At 40.3% G+C, this 27726-nt stretch overlaps 1 protein-coding gene across 1 annotated transcript; it reads left to right on the plus strand.

Annotated features, from left to right (window-relative positions):
- The first annotated feature begins 1277 nt into the window (after positions 1–1277).
- MRPS5 (mitochondrial ribosomal protein S5) lies at positions 1278–27726 on the plus strand. The gene is made up of 12 exons (XM_055327536.1): positions 1278–1370; positions 4400–4480; positions 6514–6651; positions 10049–10174; positions 11583–11816; positions 13502–13536; positions 16254–16344; positions 19399–19445; positions 20125–20182; positions 20491–20553; positions 23802–23938; positions 27002–27726. The coding sequence occupies exons 1-12, from the start codon at positions 1313–1315 to the stop codon at positions 27224–27226; spliced, it is 1293 nt and encodes a 430-aa protein (XP_055183511.1). The 5' UTR covers positions 1278–1312; the 3' UTR covers positions 27227–27726.

Raw genomic sequence — 27726 nt, forward strand, 5'->3', positions numbered from 1 at the left:
TTTTTTCTGGGATCCAGTTCTGCATTAGGCTTGCCACAGGGAGCCTGCTTCTCCCTCTGCCTGTGTCTCTGCCTCTCTCTGTGTGTCTCTCATGAATTAAAAAAAAATAAAATAAAATCTTAAAAACAAACAAACAAAAAAAACCCTGAGATCACGACCTGGGCTGAAATCAAGAGTTGGATGTTTAACCCAATGTGCCACCCAGGCTCCCCATAAACTTCACTTCTTGATGAGAGTGATAACACGTTAAGTTAGAGGCAGAGAAGGAATTGTTGGGACCACCTCTGCAGGAATCCTGCCATCTATGATTTTTTTTAATTTTTTTAAATGAGCAGTAATTCTCCCTCTTCAATCCACTGTTTAAGCGCCTCTTACCCAAATACCTGCCAGTGCTGAGTGTGAACAATCTCTTTTAATTTAGCCAACTTGGTATGTTAACAGTCTACTAAAAATGGGGTGCATTATAAAACAGGAGGGAAACAGGTTGTCCAATTCAGCAAAGAAAAAGAAAACAGTAGATGAAGCGACCGTGTCAACCTTAATTTTTGGAATCTACCGTGTCACTATTTTTTGTTTTTTCTGCATGTTAAAATATTTTTATGCTAAATTTGAAAATCGGAGGTCTAAAGAAGTCGGTATCTTTTCTCGGTCCACATACGCCGGTCATCTGGGCAGCCCCAGAGCAGACGCTACGAAGCCATGATGAGCAGGACTGGCGCAAACACCACAGCGTGGGTCTGGGATATGAATGTGGCCAAACGTGAGCATCACCAGAATACGTAAGCGCGCGTGTGAAATGCCAAGTACCTGACGTCCTTAATGAATCTAAGAGACTTCAGAGCTTTACCGCAGTTGGGTAGGAACAGCTTTATACTCCACGTCTGCCTACTCCAAACCTCCTCGAGGCATCACCCCTTGTAGGTTCCCGCAGACCCTTCTCGGGCTGGTCTGTACCTCGCACTTGCGGCGAACGGTCCGCGGCCGCAGCCGCCGCAGCTCCCGCAGGTACAGGCGGGCCCGACCGCACGCACGCGTCCGCCGCCTCTTGCTTCCGGTCTCCGCCTCCCGGCCGAGGACACTAACCGCCAGCCCCGCCCCCGGGTCCTAAGGCAAGGACCCCAGCGCGGCTGTCCGCCGCTGCGCCGGACTCATTCTATCCCGTTGCCGGTAGAGAGACTCCCCCACCGCAGTCTGCGCAGCGGCGCGACCCTCCGGGAATTCAGCCACGGGCTGCGGCCAGCCGTTCGGGAGTTGCAGTCGCGGCAGGCAGTGGAGAAGGCGGCCCCGCCGGAGGCGAGCTCCGGGCTCCAGCATGGCGGCGGCGGTGCGCGCTGCGGGCCGCCTCCCTGCGCTGTGCGGCGTGCCGGCGGGTGAGAGCCGGGGGGCCGGGAGAGGGGCTCCGAGCGGGCGCGGGCGCGGGCGCGGGCATCGTCCCCGGGCCTCGTCCGCGGGCCGCAGGTGCGCCGGCGGAGGGAAGCGCCGGGACGCGCGGCCCCTGGGCCCATCCGGCGCGGCTCCGTCCGTCGCAGAGCCGCTGTGCGACCTTGCGCGCCTCTGTGACTTCTCGGAGTCGCGGGGTTCCCGGTCTGTAAAGCGAGGGTGGACGGGACGCCGTGCAGGGCTCCTTTCCCGTTCACCAAACGGCTGGAGCGTGCTTCGGCTCAGAGGCGCGGGGAGCCGGGAAGCAAGCATCGCCGTCCCGCGGGCGCGACGGCCGTTCATTTGGTGATGATGTCGATGCGGGGTTCAAGGCAGGTGGAGGCAGGTGGAGGCAGCCCTCCGGCTGGAGTCGAGTAAAATTAGATCCCAGGCTGGCCAGTGTCATTATTGTAAAGAAATGATTTCAGTGGCCGTGCTTTTGCTGTTCAGTTGTCCTCTCCCCGCTTTGTTGGTTTGCAGCCCGCGGAGGTGCCTGCACTCTGCTCCATTCGGTAGCAGGTCTCCCGCCTGTGCTTCATGAGCAACTTGCCCTTTTTTCTTCGCTCTATTTCATTGTAAATCCGCAACCCAGCATTCGTAATTCCAAGACCTCTAAAAACCGAAGATTTTTTATTTTATTTTATTTTTTTGTAACTTGGAGAGGGTCAGGTTTTTTGTATCCATATCACCTGGCTCCAGAGCGTGTTTTTCTCCCCTTTTCTGGTGTATTACTGACTTTTTTGGTAGCAACTTTATTAGGATGTAATTTAAACACCATACCGTTATCCTTTTAAAGTGTACAATTCAATAGTTTTTTTTTTAATTTACTTATGATAGTCACAGAGAGAGAGAGAGAGGCAGAGACACAGGCAGAGGAAGAAGCAGGCTCCATGCAACGGGAACCCGACGCGGGATTCGATCCCGGGTCTGCAGGATCGCGCCCGGGGCCAAAGGCAGGCGCCAAACCACTGCGCCACCCAGGGATCCCTCAATAGTTTTTAGTATATTTGCAAAGCTGTACAACCATAGCCATATAATCAATTTTTAGAACATTTTCATCACCCCAAAAGTATGCCCTTTGTTCCCCATTGCCCCCAGCTCTGGGCACCCTCTAAACTCTATGGTTTAAATGTTCTGTATAATTCATGTACTATGTAGTCTTTTGTGATTGGCTTCTTTCACTTAGCATAAGGTTGTCAAGATTCGTTCACGTTGGAGCATGTATCAGTACTTCATTTCTTCTTATGGCTGAATTTCTGTTGCATGTACATACTCATCATGTTTATCCATTTATCAGTTGATGAATATTTGCCTCAAATATTTTTGAGCATGCTGTAATATGCCTTTGAGGCATACTATAACAGCCTTTTGGCTATTAGGCCTGATGTTGCTATAAATATTTGTGTGTAATGTTTTTGCTTCCCTTGTGTGTAGACCTGGGAGTGGAATCACTGGATCAAATGGTAATTCCATGTTTGACTTTTTGAGGAATGGCTAGACTGTTTCCTGATGTAGCTGCAGCATTTTACATCCCCACCAGCAGAGCATGAGGGTTCTTATTTACATTCTTGTCAACGTTTGTTACTATCTGTCTTTTTAATTATAGTCACCCTAATGGGTGTGAAGTGATTTCATTTGGTGGTTTTGATTTGCATTTCCCTAATGGCTTATGAACATCTTTTTTGGTGGTGGTTTGTCCACTTGTAAATACTCCTTGGAGAAATGTCTGTTCAAATCTTTACGTGTTTCTACATTGGATTGTCTTTTTATTAGTGAATTGTTAGAGTTATTTATATATTCTAGATACAAATCACATTCTATATGATTTGCAAAAATTTTCTTTCAATCTGTTCGTTGTCTTTTCACTCTCTGAATATAGTGTCCCCTGAGGCACAGAAGTTTTAAATTTTGGTGAAGTCTGATTTGTCTATTTAATTTTTGTTTCTTATGCTTTTGTATATCTAAGAAACCATAGCCAAATTCAAGGTCATGATGATTTACCCTTAGGATTTTTTCTAAGAGTTTTATAGTTTTTCCTCTTACCTTTAGGTCTTTGATCCATTTTTGAGTTGATTTTTTTTTTGAGTTGATTTTTATATATGGTATGAAGTAGGGCTCTAACGTCATTTCTTTTGCATGTGGATATTCAGTTGTCCCAGTACCATTTCTTGAAAAGATTATTGTTTCCTCACTGATTTGTCTTGGTATCCTTTTCAAAAATCAGTTACCAGTAAATGTTGTCATCCTGTTGGGAAGCACTGTTCCATGTGAAGTGGCACCCAGTATGGTTACAGCCTGGCGCTGCTGGGGTTTCAGAGAGGGAGGAGAGCAGAGTGCTTGGTGGGAGGGCACTGTGGGAATCAGGGAGCCTTCACCCAGAGGTGATGTTTCCAGAGAACATGTCAGAGACACAAACGGATTGAAGAGCAGAGAGTGTTCAAGAATGACTATAAGTCTGGTATAGAGAGGGTGGAGGGGACAGTGGTGACAGATGAGGCTGATGTGGAAGGTTGGAGGCCACACTGCAGTCCCGTAGGCCATGTTAAGGAGTTTTGACTTTGTTCTGCAGATAATAGGGAGCCAAAGAATGATAAAATGGGCCTGGGAAATGACCAGACTTGTTAGGAAGGCCTGTGTGACAACAGGTGGGGAATGAGAGCCAGGGTAGCAAGACCTACTAAGGGCCTATTGTTACCTTGTGACTGAGGGATGGTGCCTCAGTGAAGAAGGGATAATTAGACCCTGGGAAAGGGTGCAGCTGATAGATTTTGGGGACAGTTTCTAGGACCTGGTAACTGATTAGATGTTAGCACGAAGGAGAATATGTGGTGTTACCTACTACAAGTGGTTGTAGGACCTGGAAGTTACTCATTTGCTTCTCTTGGTTCTTTTATTCTATAGGTATTAATATTCTTTGGGTGTTAAAAATGTTCCTTTTAATGTAGAAATCTATCTTAAAAGAATTTTTTAAAACTTACAGGTCACATATGGTCCAGGCAGCTTTACCTAAACACCTATCCAACAGCTTCTGTTTTGGCATTGAAGACTGTTCTCAACAATGGTGAGATTCATTTATCCAACTGTCTTTACATATACAAGATCCAAGGCCAGAGTACTTTATATATGTGTAAATGTAAATGTACAAAGCACATTCTATATAATGGAAACGCATAAGGTTTTCAAATTATTTATGATTATAGTTGTTATAGTACAAGGCTTTAAAAAATAATAGCTATGATTTTTGGAGTAATTACTGTGTGTCAGGCTTGTAACATGTTATATTGGTTAATTCTCACCAGTTTTTATGAGATTCATTTCCATTTTGCAGATGATGGAGTGAGTCTCTGAGAGGCTAAGTGACTCCCTCAAGACTGCACAGCTAGTAAATGACAGGGCTGGGTCCAGAGCTGTCTGGATACTGTGGTGCCTTCTGGTAATGCCGTGTCTTTGCAGAGGCCTTTGTTCCTACACGGACAGAGTGCGGGGCCCTCTGTTCAGTCACTCTCCAGAAGGGAAGGAAGCCAACCTTTGCTGAGCCAATGTTGTGCTTGTGGTCAGTGAAATGCCTTTTCCTATGGTTAGGGCAGAATTGAAATCTCATTGTGTCCTTGACTTTCTGGAACTCTGTGTGCTGAGGCTTTACTTTTAGTTTTAACTTTCTTTTTTGTCTTGTTAACCCCACTTGTTGAGATGCCTTCATGCCTTGCTTAAGGGGGTCCTGAAGAGTGGGATGACCCGAGCTCTTCCCTTTATTTGTTCACTTACTAGTTGGATTCATTCATTCTTTCATTCATAAACTCCTGACTCTGCCCTCTACTGTGAGTAGTGTCCCCAATCTGAGCTGATGGAGGGCCTGCAGAAGGCTTCTGTGAGGAAGGCCAGAGACTGGCCTCACTTCTCAGAGATGTGAAAATAGCTGCTTTAACTTTGGCTCTCTGTTCTAACGGAATTAGAAAGGCTGCTTTATCTAAAGCAAACTGAGACACCTAGATGCTTCGAAGGAAGGCATCTCGGAACAGTTTGGTGAAGCATCAGGCAGACAGGCTTAACATCCAAAGGCAACACAGCAAGTCTTCCATCGTAGTAGTTCCCAAAAGCAGCTACTTAAAAATCTGGATCTCTATTTGACAGAAGACTGCGTTACTTTTAATAGTATCCCAATCTTCATTGTCGTACATGGAAATAAATTGGTTTTGCATTACAAAAAAAAAAAAACAACCAAAACGGCCCAGTGCCCTTCAATAAACTTTATTCTCTTGAGAGCTGTTTTAACCCTCCTCCACACTTCCATGGTGACTAAATCCTCCATTGAAATACAAAGCTGGAGTATGTACGGTTTTTGTGATCAATAATCCCATTTCCTGGAGTCCCTGATTGCTGTCATCCCTGCCGTCTCCCTTGCAAGACACCTCCATCCATGGGATTGGTCAAATGGCAGCCTCTAAGACATGGCTGTTTAAAAACATTTTCTTGTGTGACACATGCATATGGTTAGAAAAATTCTAAAAAACCCAAAAAAGCAAATCTTTCCTACAAACCACAGATATATCAGTTTTCTTCCTCAGAGGCAACTGCTGTGACCAATTTCTTGAATATGCTTCTGAAATTAGTCTATAAAGTATATTCATGTTCCCTCCTTGTTTTTGTCAACATGAAGGGTAGGGTGCTCTACTGTTCAACACCTTGCTCTTCTAACCAGGCCATTTAGGTCTTTCCACACAAGTACATTGCCTGTTGCACACAGCAGAGGTCGCCATTTGTCCAGAGTAGACATTGCTGATCCTGGGGTCAAAAGGGCAACATAGCTGCATAGCATCATGGCGATCCATGTCAGGACAGACTACTTTCTTTAGACAGCTACATCTGTTGTGTGGATGAACTGTCACTTCTCTAACTAGGATAGGCAGTTATGTCTGTAGTCTGAAGTTTTGCTTTAGTTTCTAAAGAAAGACTATCCTCAAAATACGACTTTTAAAAATTCAGGATTTTAGTGACTTATTTGCATCAGTAATGGTTAATTATTTGCTGCTGGCAATATTTTTTCCACAGGCTTGGAGCATCTAACTCAAAGAGTTTTATTCCATCTACCTACAGGCCCTTTGTCATATCCAGGAACCAGAGACAACCATCATTTCATCAGCTTGACCCGTGCACTACAGACACAATGCTGTATTTCTTCTCCCAGTAATTTGATGGGTCAACAGTACAGATCCTATAGTTTCTTCACTAAATGTACGTAGACTGGCCACAAATTTGCCATTTCATGAAACGGGAAAATAATCTTTTGTTATCTTAATTTTTCTTCTTTTTCTTCTTCCTTTAATGAATTAACACTTTAGAAATTAGTTTATGATGTGCTAGTAAAATAATATACCCTAGTGTACCTCCTAGAATTATCTCATATACTGCCAGCTATATTTGTACTGTACTTTGGGAAACACTGGTTTATTTTAATTCCCTTACTTGGGGCGCCTGAGACCTAAAGAGTAATTGAATTGTGGCCCAGATCCCTGCTAATTGAGATTCACCACAAGAATATATTCAAAGTTGGGATCCCTGGGTCGCTCAGTGGTTGAACGTCTGCCTTCGACTCAGGGCATGATCTCAGGGTCTTGGGATCGAGTTCCACATCAGGCTACCTGCAGGGAGCCTGCTTCTCCCTCTGCCTGTGTCTCTGCCTCTCTCTGTGTGTCTCTCATGAATAAGTAAATAAAATCTTAATATATATGTTTGTATGTGTGTGTATAGTATCTTACATAAACCTTATATATGTGTATATATGTATATATTTTATATATACATAAATCTTATATATTTTTCTAATATATATATGTGTATATATTTTCAAAGTCTGTTTTCAGGTGCACTTTAGTTGAGATAGTGCAGATCAGGAAGTGTTAATTTTATGTAGACATTGTTTTGCTAACACTACTTGTACTTGAAATAGTCAAGTCTCAACTGAAATAAGCTTGTAATAAATGGAGATTGATTTCACAACTCAGCATTAAGCAAATTAAAAGAAATTAGAATTAGGGTGCCTGGTTAGCTCATTCGTGGAGCATGTAATTTTTGATCTTGGGGTTGTGAGTTTGAGCCCCACACTGTATAGAGATTACTTAAAAGTTTCTGTTTTTTAAAAAAGAAAGAAATTAGGATTACAAAGCCAATTCACTTTAGATTATTACATAAATACAGAAAATCACCTGTAATTCTACTACCCTGAAACACTGGTTGGCTACTTTTTTCATGTAGCTGTCAGTGCATTATACATTTTCCCATGTCAGTACAAAGATGCCTCCAGTGCAGTATTATGCCCTAGTGTATTTCATTGTGTAGGTACAGATCACTTCAAATTGGAAGTCTCATAGTAACTAGATCATTTGTTTAGCAATGCAGAAAAGAGAACCAGACAGTAGAGGGATTACAAGTAACACAGAATCCGTTGTATCTGTGGATTTTGGTGCAAAGAGAAAAGAGAGGAACAGATCAAAAATGAAAGTTCGAAGTATGGTTTCTGCTGAATATATATCACTTTTGCACCATCGTAAAGTTAAAAAATCCTGTCAAACTGTCATAAGTCAGGGACTGTCTGTAGTTTTTTCCCTGCCCTAAAAGTCCTTTTCTCTAACTCTTCTTGTTATAGAAGTGCCCCTTGTCCTCTGAAACCCCTCTCCCTGCACTATTGTTTCACACCTGCCTGTGACTCTCTTAGCCTACATTCTTCTCCAGTTATAGGACTCTGAACCTTTATGAGTTTATTGCTCCCAACTGATACTAAGGTTAACTTTAAGAAAATGAACTCTATTGAAATTAGCATTGAGCTAGTTTATACTGTTTCAGTAGGAAAGTTTTTGATTTTGTAAATCTCCTCCAAAAAATAAACATAATTTATCAAAACTCATTAAGATTTCTTAAGAGTATTTAACATTATACTTGTAAATCTATCCCTCTGCCATGGAGGATCTCATTTAAATACCTTTGATCCAATTTAGCAAGCAGTTTATTAGGCATGATTAAGATAGAAGTAGTTCCGTGTATCAAATTGGATGTGATGGTGGATTTTTCGTGTGTGTGTGTGTGTGTGTGTGTGTGTGTGTGGGTAAAATCATGAAATTTATTTTACCTAACTATGATAGTTAACTGGTATATGCATTAATCTACCTAAGTTCTTCCAGAAATAACAGAAGGAATTGAAATAATAAATATATTCTAAATAACATTTTAGGTTAATTAGAATCTTTTTTTTTAAATTTTATTTATTTATTCATGAGAGACACAGAGAGAGGCAGAGACATAGGCAAAGGGAGAAGCAGGTTCCATGCAGGAAACTTGATGAGGGACTCAATCCCAGGACTCCAGGATCATGCCCTGAGCCAAAGGCAGACGCTCAACCGCTGAGCCACCCAGGCATCCCAGGTTAATTAGAATCTTAGACCAGTATGTTCTGATATTAAAATAGTAAAATCTCTGTCAAACAGCTTAATTCAACTTAAAAAATTACATTCATGAATAATAGTAAGAATATGAGATAAGGCTCACAGTGTAATATGTTAAAAACAAAAGGATGCAAAATTGTATGTGTAGTATAATTTCAGTTTTATCTAAAGCAAACTGAGACACCTAGATGGCAAGAACTTTTAAACTCTAAGCATGAGGGAATGAAGATGCTCACATATCTTCCAGAATATATTTAGTTTTTCAGGCATGTAGATAACTGTATCTTAGAGTTTTGATGACTATAACATTTGTGTGGCTCTCATTCTTCATTAAAGTTGGTAATGGGACGGAATCTATGATAGTAAAATCAGTTGGTGAAAGACTGATTGTGAAAGACTGGAAGTCCTTGGGAAGATAGAACTTAAATCTAGTAAATGATGTAGCTAGATCAGTAAAATTCAGTAGCATCAAAAGTAAAGAATCTGAATATTCCACAAAAACAAAGGGGAAAATACTGATTGAAATGTATGGTAGAAAAAGATTTAGGGATCCTAGAAATTCACAAATGGAAATAAATAAGCAGTGTCAGGGTCTATAGATAAAGTAAAAGACAAGGGTGATTTAAGAATATATACACTCCATGCAAGTATTAATTATCAGACCCCTACGTACTCATTCTTTCTGACCTATTGATTAGATTTTAGGGTTAAAGATGACTTTGGGCATCTTATTTTGAAGAATACACAGGCATTTAGATTCATAGAAGAATAGAGCAAATAACCCAAAATATTAAGATTTACGGGTTCAGATTGAAATGTTGATTGGTTGGGCAAATAAACTTGTGTTAAAGAAGGATAGGTATTGATGATTATCTTGTGGTTACAATGGTGGCAAGAGAGCAGGGAATAGACATGTAACATAGTTGATAACATGTCTGGGAAACAGACTACTGGTAAATTAGATTTAAATATTGGCCGTCTTTTGTAGAGGGAGCCCACATGCTTTGAAAATAGTAGAATCCTCTCTTGGGCTGTCTGCCTGTAATCATGTGATATATATACAAACAGTGATTTAGTTTTGCTTTCATCACCACAGTGATACAAGTGAGGCTGGCTTCTGGCCTTTTTTTTCAGTAGGGGATCATAGATCATTGCTTGGTAATTAAAAAAGCCAAAAACCTGTTTCATTACAGTGACGGCAGATGAGCTTTGGAAAGGCGCTTTAGCAGAGACTGGAGCAGGAGCAAGGAAAGGAAGAGGCAAAAGATCTAAGAAAAAGAGAAAAAAGGATTTGAATAGGGGTCAGATCATTGGTGAAGGTAAGCTTATTTATAAAAAAGCTAATATGCTTTTTAAGGTTTCCCTCCCAGTTTTGAAGAGATTTCTATGGTCTAGAAACCTCATACATTTCTCATGAAGGGCATTAGGGTCTGCAGTTTTAGAGTTCAACCAAATGGCTCACTTAATGTGTCATGATTCTGGAGGAAGGAAATCCCATAGAAAGGAATTCATTTAGTTATTCATTCAGCAAGACTTAAGTGTCCTCGTGTTACATCTTCTGTGTTTGTCTCATAGCCCTTGGGGAGCTTATGATTCATTGAGAGAGTTGGCAAGCTTTCTCTGTAAAGGGTTAGATGGTAAATATTTTTAGCTTTTATGAGACACATGGACTCTTCCAACTATTCAACTCTGCTGTGGGAGCACAGAAATAGTCCTGGATAATATGTGATCAAACCAGGATAGCTGTGTTCCAGCAAAACTTCACAAAACAAGTAGAGGGCAGGGTTTGGTCCCTGGGCCTTAATTTGCCAATCCCTGGAACACATGATTGTTTATACTTGTGTTTTTTGAAGAGTGAAAATAATGCAATGTACTTGAATCGATATTTTGTGCTATGGTTGCTGACAAATTATCCCTGATAGTAGTAGGCTTCCCGGCATAAAGAAAACACCTTTCGCTGCACTTGCTTGTCTATTTAAATGTTTTTCTCCAATGACTTGCCTTGTATCTTATTTTATTTTTTAACATTTTTAAAAGTTATAACAATCATATATATGTACCTTCTTAGTAAAAAATTCAAAGATTATAGATTATAGAATCTAAAGTCCCCTTGATGCCACTTCTGTCTCCTCCCATTCTAGTTGCTGCCCCCAAGGAAGGCGTGGATCTCATTTTGATATGTTTTCTGCTGATGTTTTTTAATGTTTTTATATACATAAGTACCTTAAATATATTTTTCTTTAAAAAAATTAAGTTATATGGTATGTACTGTTTTATAGTTTGTTTTTTTGCACTAAATAATGTGTTGGAAATTGTTCCGCATCAGAATCTATATAATTACCTTATTCTTTCAGTTTAGTGCAGAATATTTCATGGATTAAAGATGCCAGAGTTCATTTAACCAGTCCAATATTGCTGTATATGTAGATTGTTTCCATTCTTTGCCTTTACAAATAACAGTTCAGTGGACCTCCTTGTCCAAGCACACTGAGGCCTCATACATGTATAGGAGTTTGTCTCTAGGTAACATCATGAAGTGGAATTACTAGTTATGGAGTAGATACACTTAAAATTTTAATAGACAGTGCCACGTGGCCTGCCAAGTGATCGTTAGCTTAAGCTCCGTCCAGTAGTGCCATTATCTGTACCCCATTGCCTGCCATTTTAACATTTAAGAAATGGATGATTTTTAAAAATTCTTATTAACGTGTGTTTTTAAACCTTTAGGACGTCATGGCTTCCTATGGCCTGGTCTGAATGTCCCTCTTATGAAAGAGGGAGCTATGCAGACCATTGCCCAAAGAAGCAAGGAAGAGCAGGAAAAGGTGGAGGCTGATATGATCCAGCAGAAGGAAGAGTGGGACCGGAAGAGGAAGATGAAGATTAAACGGGAGCGAGGATGGAGTGGAAACACATGGGGAGGCGTCAGTCTTGGCCCCCCTGACCCTGGTCCCAGTGGAGGTAGCAGAGTCCTGGTGTGGCTTCCCTTTGTGACAGAGAGAGTACTTGTAGTTCTAGAATTCCTTAAGAGGATTTTATTTACTTACCTGTTTAGATTGCTTTTTTCCAAAAAAGGATTTGAACATCATTGAGATAACTTCACGTTATTACTCAGTTGTATTTTATGGAACATTAGAGGCCCATAACCAAGAAGCATTTCACACACAGGATACAAAGTACGGTTTTTGGCATCCTTACTTCTCAGAGCCTTGAATGTGCTAGTATGCATTTCGGATCTATGCAAGCCACCTGTAGGATGCAGTTCCCTAAACTCAGTGTCATTGGGTACCTATGGAGCAACATAGCTTGGAAATGCTGTTTTGATAACAGAAGATAAACCAGATAGTTGTCATTCAGCCTTATAAAAGCATACATGAAATTAAAATTGATAGTACTAAAAAAAAAAAATTGATAGTACTTATTAGACCAAATTAGAAAACAAAGTCCTCTACCTGAGCCCCACCCCTAATATGTAAAGAAGTAAAATCTGAAAAATTCACTCTTGTCAATGAGTAGGAGTTGAAGAAATAAGAATTTGGCTACTTTCTCAGGTTTGGCATAAAGAGAGGAGAAGTTGAGATGGAGAGATTCAGATGAACATGCTTAGAATGGAGCAAAATGGTTCAGTTGAGAGGTTGAAGGTATGGGTTGGAGAGAAAAAATGGAGAGAAAAAAATCCCTAAACTAAATCCCTAAGGAGGGCCCAGATCCAGTTTGGATAAATGGATTAACTTGTGACTACGGATTCAGGGGAGCCTGTGCTGTTGTGTGTGTGCTGGGGATGTGATGTGAGTGGTATCTGTCTGGTGGCTTCAGTTAGTCTATGAGAAAGAGGTGGGCCATCTGCTGAAAGTAGGATGGGGCACTGATGAGCATCCAATGGAGTAGGAATTAGAGTTTAGAGAAAAGAAGATTGGCTATGAGTTGATTATTGTTGAAGCTGGCTAATGGGTATGTAAGATTTAATTTTGCTCATCTCATTTTTTATGATTGAAATTTTCTATAGGAAAAAGTTAATAAAAATAAAAGAACACAGTGTTTGAAATGGCTGCTGTGGTGAGTGGAAAGAGACCTAAAAGGACATTAAAGGCCAATGGGCAGCAGGGAGGACTTGATTGAGTTGGAGACCATGAATAGTTAGTGGTCTACATGTGTACTATGCTTTGACTTCTCTCCATCACTTCCTAACAGGCCAGGTGTGGCCAGACAATTGCATTGATTCTGGACTGGATAGTATGGTAGAGAGAGAAGAGGGTAAGGAGTTGAGGTGGAAGTGATTGATTGCTTGTGATGTCTTAGCTGAGTGGCAGAGGCTTCGAAAACCAGAGGAGGTTAGAGGGAAGGGAAAACAGTGGTCAAGAGTCTGGAGGTGTTGGGGAGTTCCAGGAACCAACACTATTCAAATTGTTGAGTGAGAGACCTGGAGGGGTAGGATGTTGCAGTCGAGATGGTGGCTGAGTTTATTAATTTAATGCTGGAGCAGTCTCAGGTGGTGATGGAGGACCAGGGCGTGGTCTTGGGAGTGGCACTAAAAGATCTGAGATTCTCTCTTGAAAATCAGTGATGGTGCTGGTGTTGAAAAATGCTTTCATGCATTAACTGTGTAGACACATTTATCTGTATGCCTGCTTCTTTTCTCTCTCCAGAAACATATGATGATTTTGATACCAGGATACTTGAGGTAGGCATGCTGAATTAAATACCCAGTTGAGCCTTTGGAGAAGTTGGGGTGGGGAGAGTGGGAATAGCACAAGAGGAACCATGAGAAAAAGTCTTTTTTGTTTTTTGTTTTTTAGAGAGACAGTACATGGGTACAGGCAGGGGCAGGGGTGGGAAAGATAGGCAGAGAATCTCAAGCAGGCTCCACACCCAGCACAGAGCCCAGTGCAGGGCTCAATCTCACAACCCTGAGATCATGACTTGAGCCGAAATCAACTGACTTCACTGACTGTGCCCTCCAGGTGCCCCCAAGAAAAAGCCTTTGATGCATGACTTTTTCTGAGACACAGAGCTGACTTGGATAAGGAAATAATGAAATTTTTATTTCAGCTACTTGATATTGGCTCTCCTGACTGCTGCCCTTTTGGGGGGCTACCAGTTACAGTCTCATGACAAGGCGATCTCAGTGGTATAAAGAACAGAGTTTGGGACAGCCTGGGTGGCTCAGCGGTTTAGTGCAGCCTTCAGCCCAGGGCCTGATCATGGAGACCCGGGGATCAAGTCCCATGTCAGATTCCCTGCATGGAGCCTGCTTCTCCCTCTGCCCGTCTCTGCCTCTCTCTCTCTCTCTCTCTCTCTCTCTCTCTCTCTCTGTCTCTCATGAATATAAATAAATAAATCTTAAAAAAAAAACAGAATATGAAGATTACTGTTAAAATCCTCCCTCTAAAGCTAAAGTAGAATTAGCAATCCTTGAATTCTTTTTTTTTTTTTAAAGATTTTATTTTTTCATGAGAGACAGAACAGAGACATAGGCAGAGGTAGAAGCAGGCTCCCCATGAGGAGATCGATGTGGGACTCAATCCCAGGATCCTGGGATCATGACCTGAGCCAAAGGCAGACGCTCAACCTCTTAGCCACCCAGGCACCCCTGTCCTTGAATTCTAAACAAGCTATACCTGGCACTTGGTTCAGGGAGCAAAGGGGAGGAACCATGTGCCAGGGAAAGAAAGCTTGGAGGTGCTGTGAATGCCTAGCTTTTGATGAGGAAATAATCTGCTAGGTTGTTTGTAGGTCCTTTAACTGAAAGCTATTATCAGATAAATTTCAATCATTCTTCCCAGGATACTTCTTAAAAGAGCTTCCCTTTGGGCTAGTACCACATGCTTGGTCAGGGTTAAATATCATGTGGAAAACCACTTACTGATTTTGTGATCCAATATGTATATTGTTTCATCATTATCAGTAATTAAAATATGTTTGCGAGGGACGCTGATAGCTCAGTGGTTGAGTGTCTGCCTTTGGCTCAGGCCGTGATCCCAGTCAGGGATTGAGTCCCACATTGAGCTCCCTGTGAGGAGCCTTCTTCTCCCACTGCCTATATCTCTGCTTCTCTCTCTGTATCTCTCATGAATACATGAATGAAATCTTAAAAAAAAAAAAAAAAAGGTTCACGAGTATTTTATGTCTTTGCGTCCCAGTTTATACCTTTTGGAAGTTAATCCCTTTGAAGAATTCTTGTGTACGTGGATGAGTTCCTGTAAGGTTATTCATGGGCGTGGACTCGAGCTGCCTTTTCCTTTAACCTTACTTTATGGGAAAGGACTTGCCATGTAAACAGTTAAAGGTAACAGTTTCATAATTCCTGGCCTTTTAAATACACCAAAAAAAAAAACCAAAAAGGACACAAGATAAAACATTTTCCTATAGATCATAATCAGGGATTTCCAAATTTTATATTATCAGGTGAGCCTAATCCTTGGCAAAGAGATCCAGTCCTATCCTAATTCTTTTTATGTACTGTATTTTTATTCATTTCTAAGATCCACATTTTTTCATATTTTAACATCTCTGATAATTGGGATATGTTATCAATCAGTTTTAATTTCTTTCAAAGTTTATTTTTTTATTTTTATTATTTTTTAAAAGATTTTATTTACTTATTTCACAGAGAGAGCACAGAGGGAGTGGCAGGCCTATGGAGAGGGAGATGCAGGCTCCCTGCTAATAAGCAGGGTGCCCACTATGGGGCTGGATCCCAGGACCCTGAGATCATTATCTGAGCCAAAGACAGCTACTTAACCAGAGCCACCCAGGTGCCCCTCTTTCAAAGTTTAATCAGCAACTCTCTTCCTCTGTGAAATTCATTAAAATAGTATATATTGAGTTTCAAATCCCTTCAAAAGTTATCTCAGTCCAACCTTCTAACTACCTTATAAAATAGGCAGGGAAAGTCTTATTTTCATTTTATCACTGGAGAAATAGTGCAGAGAGATTTCCTTGAGAAAGTTTGTTCTTGGTGCTCATAACTTGGAGGTTGATGTAGCTACTCACCATGGGGGTATATGTGTGAAAATAGATTACTCCTGTTCCTTACTTCAGAATTTTCTTTTCCTTTTTTTCTTTTTTTAATTTTTATTTATTTATGATAGTCACACACACAGAGAGAGAGAGAGGCAGAGACACAGGCAGAGGGAGAAGCAGGCTCCATGCACCGGGAGCCCGATGTGGGACTCGATCCGGGGTCTCCAGGATCGCGCCCTGGGCCAAAGGCAGGCGCTAAACCGCTGCGCCACCCAGGGATCCCTCTTTTTTTAATTTTTAAAGTAATCTCCACACCCAAAGTGGGGCTTGAACTTAACCCCAAGATCAAGAGTCACATGCTCTAGTAACTGAGCCAGCCAGATGCCCCCAGAAGTTTCTTAACGTGTAATATATATGAAACATTTTGTCTTTTAGGTAAGAAATGTATTCAATATGACTGCAAAAGAGGGAAGAAAGAAATCAGTCCGTGTCCTGGTCGCTGTGGGGAATGGTAGAGGAGCTGCAGGTGAGTGGGTGTGATATGCATAGTGCTGGTGGTGGAGGCAGGGGCACGTGTAGTCTGGGCTCGGCTCTGGAGTCTCTGGCTTCTTGCTGCTGTCCAGACTCTGTACAGATTAAGCCTTTTGGTTGGTTTGGGTCTACAAATCTTGTGATAAATCCATAAAATCCCTTAGACAAAAAAAGAAGAAACCGATCTTCCTCTATCTGTCTTTTCCTGTGAGAACAATGGATATTTTAAGAGGCTTTAAAACACTGCTGTATTATGTATAATAGCACAAAATTAGGGGGGAAAAGCCACTGGATGTTCAACAATAGGGACATAGTTATAGCCACACATTGTAATAGTCTATGGCCATTAAAGAATAATGGAAAATTACAGAATAATGCTAAGTAAAAATAACCAAAAAAACTTCACAGAAGATTGTATAATATAATCCCAATTTTTGTTTTTTTACCTAAGTATTTTTCCATGCAAAGAAAAGACTAGAAGGATATACACTGAAAAAATTAATAATGTTTCATCCATAGGGTTTTGAGTCATTTAAATTTTCTTTTTATACTTTTCTGTAACATTTCCCCAGTGAATGTCTGGTTTTGAAGTATATACATGGATGTGTAAGGGAAAGAAAACTGGAAAACTGCCTATTTAAATCCAAACTGACACTTACAGAACAAGTCATCTATATGACAGGATGTTGCCCAAAGAAACCACTCTTAACAGTTACTTTTGTATCTTTCAGAAATTCTGTATTTATATATCACCATTTACCTTTTAAAAATATTTACACAAAGGGAGCAGAGTGTATCCATAATTTTGTACCTGGCTTTCCTTGCTTAGTATTATACCCAGAGATCTTCCTCTAGTAGCACAGACAGATTTCCCCTCATTCTTTTTACTGACTGCATAGTGTTCGATTATGTGGAGAAACATGATTGTTGTAATCTTTCCCCTGTTGGTGAATGTTTATGTTATTCCCATTTTTTCCCCATTTATAAAAACAGCTTCTTGTGTATGTAATTTGTGGTAATTTTCCAAGTGTACCAATGGGGGAAGCTTCTTGCAGTGAAATTACTACCTCGAAGTTATATGCATTTTAAATGTATTTAAGTTAAGTAAGTATTTCCAGATTGCCTTCTCTAAAGGTCGTGCCAGTTTATGTTCTTCCCTACCAATACATCCCTGCCAGCCCGGGGTATTGTCAAACCACACTGATTGTCAAGCATATCTCTTAGTTTTGATTTGCATTTCTTTAATGATGAGAGTTTGGGCACTATTTTACATGTTTTTTGGCCATTATTATTTCCTTTTTGAGATCTGTTAGTTTACAGGTTTTACCCATTTTCCTATTAGGCGATGGTTCCTTTCTTTACTAATAGTATATAAGCTCTTTCTAAGATAAGGACATTAGCCCTTTGTCTATCCTATATTTGACTTAGATTTTAATTTTTTTCTACACAAAAGTTTTAAATCCACAGAAGTTTTAAACCTTTATATAGCAACTTGTGTGTGTGTGTGAGAGAGAGAGAGAAAATGAGAACAAGAGGGGGAGGGGCAAAGGGAAAGGGAGAGAGAGAATCTTAAGCAGGCTTCATGCCCAGTGTAAAGTCCAACACAGGGCTTAATTTTACTACCCTGAGATCATGACCTGAGTTGAAATCAAGAGTTGGATACTTAACTGACTGAGCCAGCCAGGAGCCCACATGTAGCAACTTTATCAGTCTTTTATCACTTCTAGTTTTGTGTCTTATTTAGAAAGCTTTCATTTGAAGATGATAAATAAGTCCACTTGTATTTTTCTCTAAGGCATATGTGGCTTAACTTGTTTCCCTTAAACAGGGAATTAGGGGTGCCTGGGTGGCTCAGTCGATTAAGGGCCTGCCGGTCTGCCTTTGGTTCACGTCATGATCCCAGGATCCTGGGATCGAGTCCTGCATTAGGCTGCCTGCTTCTCCTTCTGCCTGCCCTTCCCTCTGCTTATGCTCTTGCTCTCATTCTCTCTGTCAAATAAATGAAATGAATATTTTTTTAAAATCTTAAACTAGGAACTAAAATCCACAGCCCTTTTTGTCCCAGGTTGTCAGATGTCTGGCATATCTATCTCTTGGAGCAGTATTGCTTTATATTACTTTCCTATGTATAGTTTAAAAATAAAATACATTTTTCAAAGTAAATAATGTGATTGCAAATAATGGCAGCATTTCTGTTAAATTGTGATAAATCTCATTTCATAGGATTAAGCATTCACAAATTTAAGAATTGTTGATTTTGGGGATCCCTGGGTCAGCGGTTTGGCGCCTGCCTTCGGCCTAGGGCGTGATCCTGGAGTCCGAGGATCAAGTCCCACATCAGGCTCCCTGCATAGAACCTGCTTCTCCCTCTGCCTGTGTCTCTGCCTCTGTCTCTCATGAACAAATAAATAAAATCTTAAAAAAAAAAAAAAAGAATTGTTGATTTTATTTCCTGGTTAATTGAAATCTGAATTGCATTTGGAAGTTCCATTGAAGTTGTGGTTTTACTCTATAGCAATGAATATTTTTTCCCAACCTTTCTGGTTATTTTAATCTATTTTTTAAATGTTCAAAACTGTTTATTTTATTAATTTAGAGCATGATTAGTTTTGTTTGAATATATTTAGTTTTATCTAGAGATTTATAAAAGGTTGTGTTACAAACCTAACCTTGGATTTCATAGATACTTTCAAATGTAATCTTTTCAAAATGTCCCAAAACAGATAAGCGAATCTGTATAGCCTCATGTTTTTGTTTCTGTTTTAAGTTTTATTTATTTAAGAAATCCCTACAACCCAGTGTGGGGCTTGAGCTCACAACCCTGAGATTAGGAGTTGCATGCTTCTCCAACTGAGCCAGCCTGGCGCCCTTCTGTAGCCTCATATTTTATCATTTATTTGGATAACAGGTTTTATGTGAGCAGAAGATAAATGAAATGCTGTGAAATATTATAGGAACTGACAGTTGAATTGTGGTTAAAGACATTGTGTGCCAAATTTATGCCCCTTTTTATAGTTTTACTCTTTTTTTTTTTTTTTTTTTTTTTAAGGTTTTGCCGTTGGGAAAGCCACTGACCGGATGGATGCTTTCAGAAAAGTATGTACATTTCTTTTTTTGATAGTAAAAGATCAGTGTGCTAGGCACCATTAGGACTATAAAAATAATAATAATAATAAAAATAAGAATCCTATCCTGAGGGTTCCTGTCAGAAGTTGCTTAGCTCTCCCCAAAAGTAGGCTTAGCACCTGTTTTCTTTTGCATCATCTTTAGCAGACTGGTGATTGCTTACCAAAAGCATGAGACAGCTGAAAAGGTTGAACACCCTGGCAGGATGTTCAAAGATACTAAAGAATTATTTTTATTATTTTTTTACATGTGAGACTGATGTTGTTATAAATTTTTAAAATTAAATCCTTAGCTTTTATTTTTATTTATTTATTTTCTTAAATATTTTATTTATTTATTGATGAGACACACAGAGAGAAAGAGAGGCAGAGACACAGGCAGAGGGAGAAGCAGGCTCCATGCCAGGAGTCTGATGTGGGACTCAATCCCAGGTCTCCAGGATTAGGCCCTGAGCCGAAGGTGGCGCTAAACTGCTGAGCCACCCAGGCTGCTCAAATCCTTAGCTTTTAGAAGTAGATAATGAAATTTTTGTTTAAGTGTGAAATTTTCGGTAATACAATATTTCATGGAAGGTATTTTTTTTAAATCTCCAAGAAAATGTAAATTCCAACAATAGATTTAAGAAAAATATTTTCCTCCTTTGTTTCAGGCAAAGAACAGAGCAGTTCACTATTTGCATTATATAGAACGATACGAAGACCATACAAGTGAGTGCTAATCTCTTGTAAAATTTGCAGGATTACACTTGTTACATGAAATGTGGCAGTATAGCTCTATGGCTACTTTTGTGTTTCTCTGCTGGTTACCATGTTCTGGAATAAATAATTATATAAAATACAGAAACAGATTTTCTCCTCTGAGAAGGTTAGTAATGAGTGAAATCAGAGTTTTGTCACTTATCCTTGGCCAATGTGTGCTACCTGTTTAGGGTAGTATTAGTTGCATTGTGGTATTTGCAAGGATATTTAAAGCTACACATCTAATTCCTTCTTATGTTTATGTTTTTACTCTTCAGTATTCCACGATATTTCTTTAAGATTTAAAAGGACACATATCAAGATGAAGAAACAACCCAGAGGTAAACAAAAAATACTCTAATAATTTGTTAAGGCAGAGAAATTCTCACAATCCTGTCTTCTATTTTTGATCACATGTATCGAACGCATTTTGGAAACACCGAAATGGAAAGGCCTACATTAGATTTAAGAAGGCTGATGCTCTCAGAGAGAGAAAAAGTCAACCTACTCCCATGAACACAGGCATGTTCCGGGGGGAATTCTAGGTGGTAAGAGCACACTCAGAATAGGAAATAGCAACTGAGTGAGTCCTTGCGTTTGGATGAGTGGGAACATTAGTTCCTCCTTGAGTATTTTTTTTTTTTAAGATTTTATTTATTTATTCATGAGAGACAGAGAGAGAGAGGCAGAGACACAGGCAGAGGAAGAAGCAGGCTCCATGCAGGGAGCCCAACGTGGTACTCGATCCTGGATCTCCAGACTCACTCTGGGCTGAAGGCGGCGTTAAACCGTTGAGCCACCCGGGCTGCCTGTCCTCGAGAATTATTGATGCTATTAGATGGTAGACTCTTATAGTCTCTTTAGTTCCAGTCATTTACTTACATTGTCAAGTATCAATTGAACATCTTCTGTGAGCTGGGTGCTATGCTAAGCTATGGGGATGCCGAGGTGGACCTTCCTGTCCTGTGGAAGAGCAGGTCAGCAGGCAGAGTTCAAGATCACAGAGCCAGGGCAGTCATGCCCAGGGACTCTGGGTATAGAATTTTTGAGTACTTTGATTTGTGTTTAGTCTGTGTTCTATAGTAACAGTGATACTCTAAGTATATCTTTAAAAGTTTGGATCAGAAAACGATAAAACATCTAAATTTTCCACGTCAAAGTTTCTAGTCTATGGAGATAAATCAGGAAGATAAAACATCAAATTCAGTACTAATTGTGCACCAAGAAAACTTGCCTTCTGCTTTAAAGTAATAATCATCATATGCCTCATAAAAACCTTTATTATTAGAAAAAGTATTTAGTTGGGCACTTACACATCAAGGTTTTGACTTGCACTATTCCCATGGTAGCTGCGAGCCCTTGAAATGCGGCTGCTGAGATCTGCCAAATGTCAAGTACACACCAGATTTGAAAGGCTCAGTATGAAAAAAAAAAGTAAAATATCTCAAATTTGTTACATGTTGAATGATAGTATTTTAGGGACATTAGGTTAATAAAAGATCTTACTAAAATTAATTTTGCCTCTTTTTTTAAAACATATCAATGAGAAAGTTTAAAATTCCATATATGGCTTACATTTATAACTTATGTCATATTTCTGTTGAACAGTGTTGGTAAGACACATTTATATCTGAAAGATTTTTGAAACATGGCTTTGATTTTAATTAATTGCCAAAGTTGCCTTTTTTAAACCTTCCCTGTCTCCTGAAGATATATATTTCAAGTTTCTCTATAGTTGAACCCATTCCCTGTGCATTGAGGTTAAATATTCTGATCTTGAAGCTAAAACAGTATGATACATTAGAGATGGCAGTTCCTAAACTATATTTCTGTGCATCACTATTTCTGTGAGGAGATCTTAATAGATATGAACTCCAAAAAAAGAGTACCATGTGGGAAAGTGATTATGGAAACTAAAAAAGATAGTTATACCTCTTCATGATTGTCAAAGTCTTTAATCCGCTACTGTGCAATTTGAATCTCCCAAAGGGGATAGAGAAGGCGACATTCCCAACACTTCCCATATCACACCGCGTGTATACACACACACACGCAAACACAAATTTAGCTTTCAGCAAACAAGGAGCTTGGGCATGGTGCCTGCCTGGTTGTCTTCACGACCAAAGTATATCCAAATAATTACCACAGGGCTGTGACCACTGTTACATGGATATTTGTATACGTACAAAACTGGATACCATTTGGGGAGTGTAGAGTATGGTCCAGGGGCTGTGTGGAATGTATGCCTTCCTTTGGATGCTCATCATCAGCTCTGCTAAGTAGGTGTGGAGGGGAAGAGAGGCTCTTGCCTAGGATCATCCATTGAGCAGTAGCAGGTTAGTCTGTCTTCTAGACGCTTCCAAGGATCTGCCTTGCACCTCCTTGCGTGGGCACTAGTTTCCAGGTGTGTGTGCATATATACACATTTATGCATGCCTATGTTTGTTCACACATGGATACATGTTCTGTGTATATAACTCCTCCACACACAGAAAAACCACCATATTGTTGTCTGTCTTAGCTATCCTCTGTGGTCCCTAGTTTTCACATAATCTGGCATAGCTATGGGGTCCACATTTAATTGGCTCTTTCAAGTAGAAGGGACAGTTCTCTGTGAGGTGCTTGTATCCAGATATAGTTTTTATATACATGAATTGCCATTAAAAATTGGAAATCATATTGGGATGTAATGTGCAGCTTTGTGGCTATAGGTAACAATACTGTATTGTGTCCTTGAAAGTTGTGAAAACAGTAGATCTTGGATGTTCTCACCACACAAACACAGAACAGAAAGTCAAGTGTATATAGTGATGGATGGTTTAACTAAGCATATTTGGAGTCATCGTGTTACCACATATATGTGTATCACATCATGTTGTATACCTTCAACTCACACAATATTATATATGTAGATCTAAATAAAGCTGGAAAAACAAAAACAAAAAAAAAATAAAAATAAAAATTGGAAATCAGAAAGCCAGTAACATTCGATTTCTAGAGTAGCTCTTCTGCCTTAAAGCAGGGACTTGTGTACGGAGTTCCATGTCTGGCTAATCAAAATGATAAGAGTCTAAACTTGGGGTGCCTTTCTCTCATTGCTACCTACGTTTGCTGGGCACTGATCTAGGGTTTGGGGATGCAATAGAAACAAGTAATATCATAGCCCTCACAGAACCCACATTCTACTGAAGGGAAAGATCAGAGAAGCAAATTCCATTAAGTTCCTGAAAATTAAGATGCTGTTTTTGGGGGAATGGGAGAGAGGGTGTGTTACCAAAGCCAAGAGAGGAAGTGCAACTGAGCAATTGAGGAGGGTGAAAACAGGTGTGTGCCTCTAATCTTAGCCAACTCAGGCATGTTATAAAGCATTTCTTTTAGTCTTTATAATATCTCTTTTTTTGCCCATATGCTTAAGAAATTTGTGTGTATTATTTCTTCAGTCTTTATAACCTCTCAGTTAAATCAGTGTCATTATGGAAGTAAGTTGTCCAGGGAAGCAATGAAGCCAGAATGTGAACCAAGGCCTCCTAAACCCAGAGCCCAAAACTGCATGAAAGACAGCAGGGGGACTGTGTTTTTCCTTTTCTAGGCTATGGCCTCCGCTGCCATCGGGCCATCATCACCATCTGCCGGCTCATTGGCATCAAAGACATGTATGCCAAGGTCTCTGGGTCTGTCAACATGCTCAACCTCACACGGGGCCTCTTCCATGGGCTCTCCCACCAGGTAATCCTTCCCTGGGCTCTGAAACAGAAGTTCTTGTTTGTGTTTCAATTGTGTGCATTTAGACTGTGATGTCCTGGGAGCCTCTTGGAATTGCTGTCCTGATGCTGCCTGAGGACTTGGCCATTCTTTGCTGCCTGTGGCTGCATCTGTTTAGTTAATACAACTGGAGAGTTAGTTCATGAAAATTACCCTTAAAAGATACTTCATGGAGGGGTACCTGAGGGGCTCAGTCAGTTAAGCGTTTGCCTTCTACTCAGGTCAGGATCCCCTATAGGGCTTCTCACTCAGCAGGGAGTCTGCTTCTCCCTCTGCTCCTCCCTCTGCTCCTCCCCCTGCTTGCGTGCTCTTTCTCTTTCTCTCTTTCTTTCTTTCTCTCTGTGACTCTCAAAAAAATAAATAAAATCTTTTTTTAAAAAATCTTCATGGGTGTTTTAAAGTTTTGAAATTAAGTATTTATAAAACCCAGTAATTATAATCTGTGTTTTATTACGAAAAGAATTTATGCTTGTTCTACAACTCTAACAGTATAGAAATGTAAAGTAGAAAAAGAAAGACTGTTTTCTAATTTAGTCCTTTTAGTTGGGACTAGAGTAAAGCCTCTACTAAAGAGCACTGTCTTTGGGAGAAGCATAGGTGGTTTTCACGTTACCTGCATAGGTCATTCAGATGGACACCTGAGCCAGTAGGAACTATGAACATTCATATGCCAAGTTATTTTTCTGCAGAGATGAGAGCCCTGGGCTGTCACCCAACCTGCCCCCCTCAGCCTGGGCTAGGTGCACAATTGATCTATTCCACAGCAAAGAAGCCCCTCCTCCTGGGCTGCCCTCTTACCTGCTCCAAGGGATGGCCTGTTCTTTGAAGGAATGGGTAGACCTTAGCTGGATGAGCAGAAAAGACAACCAGGTTCAAGAGACTCCATTTTGATAGTCTTCCTGACACCAAGAAAGCTGGTTTTGAATAAAGTAGTTTGTGGAATATACATGTCTCTGTGTAAAGTAGGAAAATTAATTTAGAAGAAAAGCTTTGGTTAAAAGATCCTTTTTGAAAACTGTGTGTGTGTGTTTCTGTGTGTGCGTGTGCGCGCACGTGCATGTGTGTTGGTACTATCTAAAATATGCTTCAAAAACACTTCTAAATCAAGTAGACTTGTTCTTTTATGTAATGTTTTTTTATTTGTTCATTTGTTTTTTAAAGATTTTATTTAAGAGAGAAAGTGGGGATCCCTGGGTGGCGCAGCGGTTTAGCGCCTGCCTTTGGCCCAGGGCGCGATCCTGGAGACCCGGGATCGAATCCCACGTCGGGCTCCCAGTGCATGGAGCCTGCTTCTCCCTCTGCCTGTGTTTCTGCCTCTCTCTCTCTCTCTCTGTGACTATCATAAATAAATAAAAATAAAAATAAAATTTAAGAGAGAAAGTGCACACACACAGGTGGGAGGGGCAGAGGAAGATACAGGCTCTCTAATGAGCAGGGACCCCAATGTGGCACTTGATCCCAGGACCTCAGGATCATAACCTAAGCTGAAGGCCGATGCTTAATAGACTGAGCCACCCAGGCACCCCTGTAATATTTTTGTTTTATGTTAGTACTTTGAATTTTCTGTGATTACCATGTTTTATCTCTTCTAAAATTTTCCATCAACTATAAAATGTTGCATTATTTGGGGTACCTGGGTGGCTCAGTCAATTAAGCGACTGACTCAATTTCAGCTCAGGTCATGATCTCAGGGTCATGAGGTCAAGCCTCGCATTGCCCCACACTGAGCATAGAGATAAGATAAATAAAATGTTGCATTATTTCATGTGCCACTCGAAAAGAAAAGGAATGTCACCAGTTTAAGCAACAAACTATTGATTGTAAGACTCACCAATTTAAATTATCTTATTTTGTTTTTTAAATAACTCATCTCTTTTCTAATTTCAAACTTATATAGAATTAGACTAGGACAAGATGGCCATAAAGTCTGGAAACAGGTTGGACATACCCAGTATTTTAATGTACCATAAACCATCTACTAAATTTATTTGCCTTTTTCTAGAATTCTGTGGCTACTGTCTGTAATCAGTCCCCATGGCCCTCTCACCCAGTGTCAGCAGTTAGGAGCTTGTGGCCGGCCTTTGTCTCTCAGTGCCTTCCCCATGAAGTCCAGTCATTTTGAACCAGGTCTCAGACATTACTTTATATCACTCATAAATGTTTCAGTATGTATTTCTAAAAGATAAGGACTAAAAAATACCCCCCTGGTACTATTATACCTAAAAAAAAAAAAGTTTTTTTTTTTTAAGATTTTATTTATTCATGAGAGATACACAGAGAGAAGCAGAGACATAGGCAGAGGGAGAAGCAGGCTCCCTTTGGGGAGCCTGATGCGGGACTTGATCCCAGAACCCTGGGATCATAACCTGAGCCAAAGGCAAGACGGTTAACCACTGGGCCACCCAGGTACCCCTATACCTAAAAATTAATAGCACTGCAGTATCACCAGTTACCTAGGTAGTGTTCATAGAAATGCATTCGTTAGGTTTTTTTTAAGTTTTTTTTTTTTTTACATAATTCATTTGAGTTAGATTGCAGAAAAGGTCAATACATTATAAATTCTAGCCATGTCTTTTAGGTCACTTCTAATCTGTAGGTTTCCCTCTTTCTGTTTTCTTCTTCTTCTTTTTTTTTTTTTTTAAGGAACTGGGTGTCTGCCCTGTAGCTTCATAGTCTGCTGCTAAATACCCATGGATCCTTAACATCTTCTTTCCCTATATTGTACTGTAAAATCGTAGCTAGAGCTAGGGGCTTGATGAGATTCAAGTTCAGTTTTGGGCACAGCATGGCACACAATTGGGGGGTTTGGAAAGCAAGAGACCAGAGCCCAAGGCCCTTCCTCCATTCCAGTCGAGAGTTGGGAGCTGATACCAGCCTCCCTAGGTCACCATGGTTTAGCTGCAAAATACATCACCCAGAATCGACTGAAATGTTAGGTCCTCCAAGTGGTACATGGAAGTGCCTGTCCTTTAATTTACAGTTGTGTCTCATAGACCTAACCTGGCATTATCGATTTGGTCTTTCCAGGAAACCCATCAACAACTGGCTGATAAGAAGAGTCTACATGTCGTAGAATTCCGAGAAGAATGTGGCCCTCTGCCCATCGTGGTTGCCTCCCCGCAGGGAGCCTTGAGAAAGGACCCAGAGCTAGAGGATGAGGTTCCAGACATCAAACTGGACTGGGAAGAAGTGAGGGCTGCGCAGGGAATGAAGCGCTCAGTGTGGTCAAATTTGAAGAGAGCTGCCACCTGAGCTTCCCCTGGCCTTGTACTGCTGCAGTAGTAGCTGGTGCTGTCCAGCACCTGGAGAGACTCAGCCCCTCACGTCTTGGAATGTCACTCTCTTTCTAAAGGAAAGGCTAACCTTCTTTATTTACAAATAATAAATAACTATAGCTTTAATTTATTGAGCATGTGGTATATACCAGGAACTGTGTACATACATATTTTCAAGACTACTTTAAATATTCATTTAAACTAGCAAAAGTCCATGAATTAGGAAGACAGAGCTTATAGCCTGACCCAATAAAAAATAATATGCAAAATAATAATCGCTATAATAATTAAAACTAATAAATATTAACTTTGATTTGTCCAAAATGAATGTTATTAACTTCATTTGACAGAGCAGTTAAGTACTTTACTACAGTCACACAGCTAGAAAGTAAAGGAAAACAGACAAACCCTGTTTTTGACTCTAGAAATTCTCTTTTTAAACCTCTTTGTGTGGCTGTTTTAGTTGTTGGTCTAGGT

The sequence above is a fragment of the Nyctereutes procyonoides genome, unplaced genomic scaffold (assembly GCF_905146905.1).
Source record: "Nyctereutes procyonoides isolate TBG_1078 unplaced genomic scaffold, NYPRO_anot_genome, whole genome shotgun sequence".
Taxonomy (NCBI): Eukaryota; Metazoa; Chordata; class Mammalia; order Carnivora; family Canidae; genus Nyctereutes; species Nyctereutes procyonoides.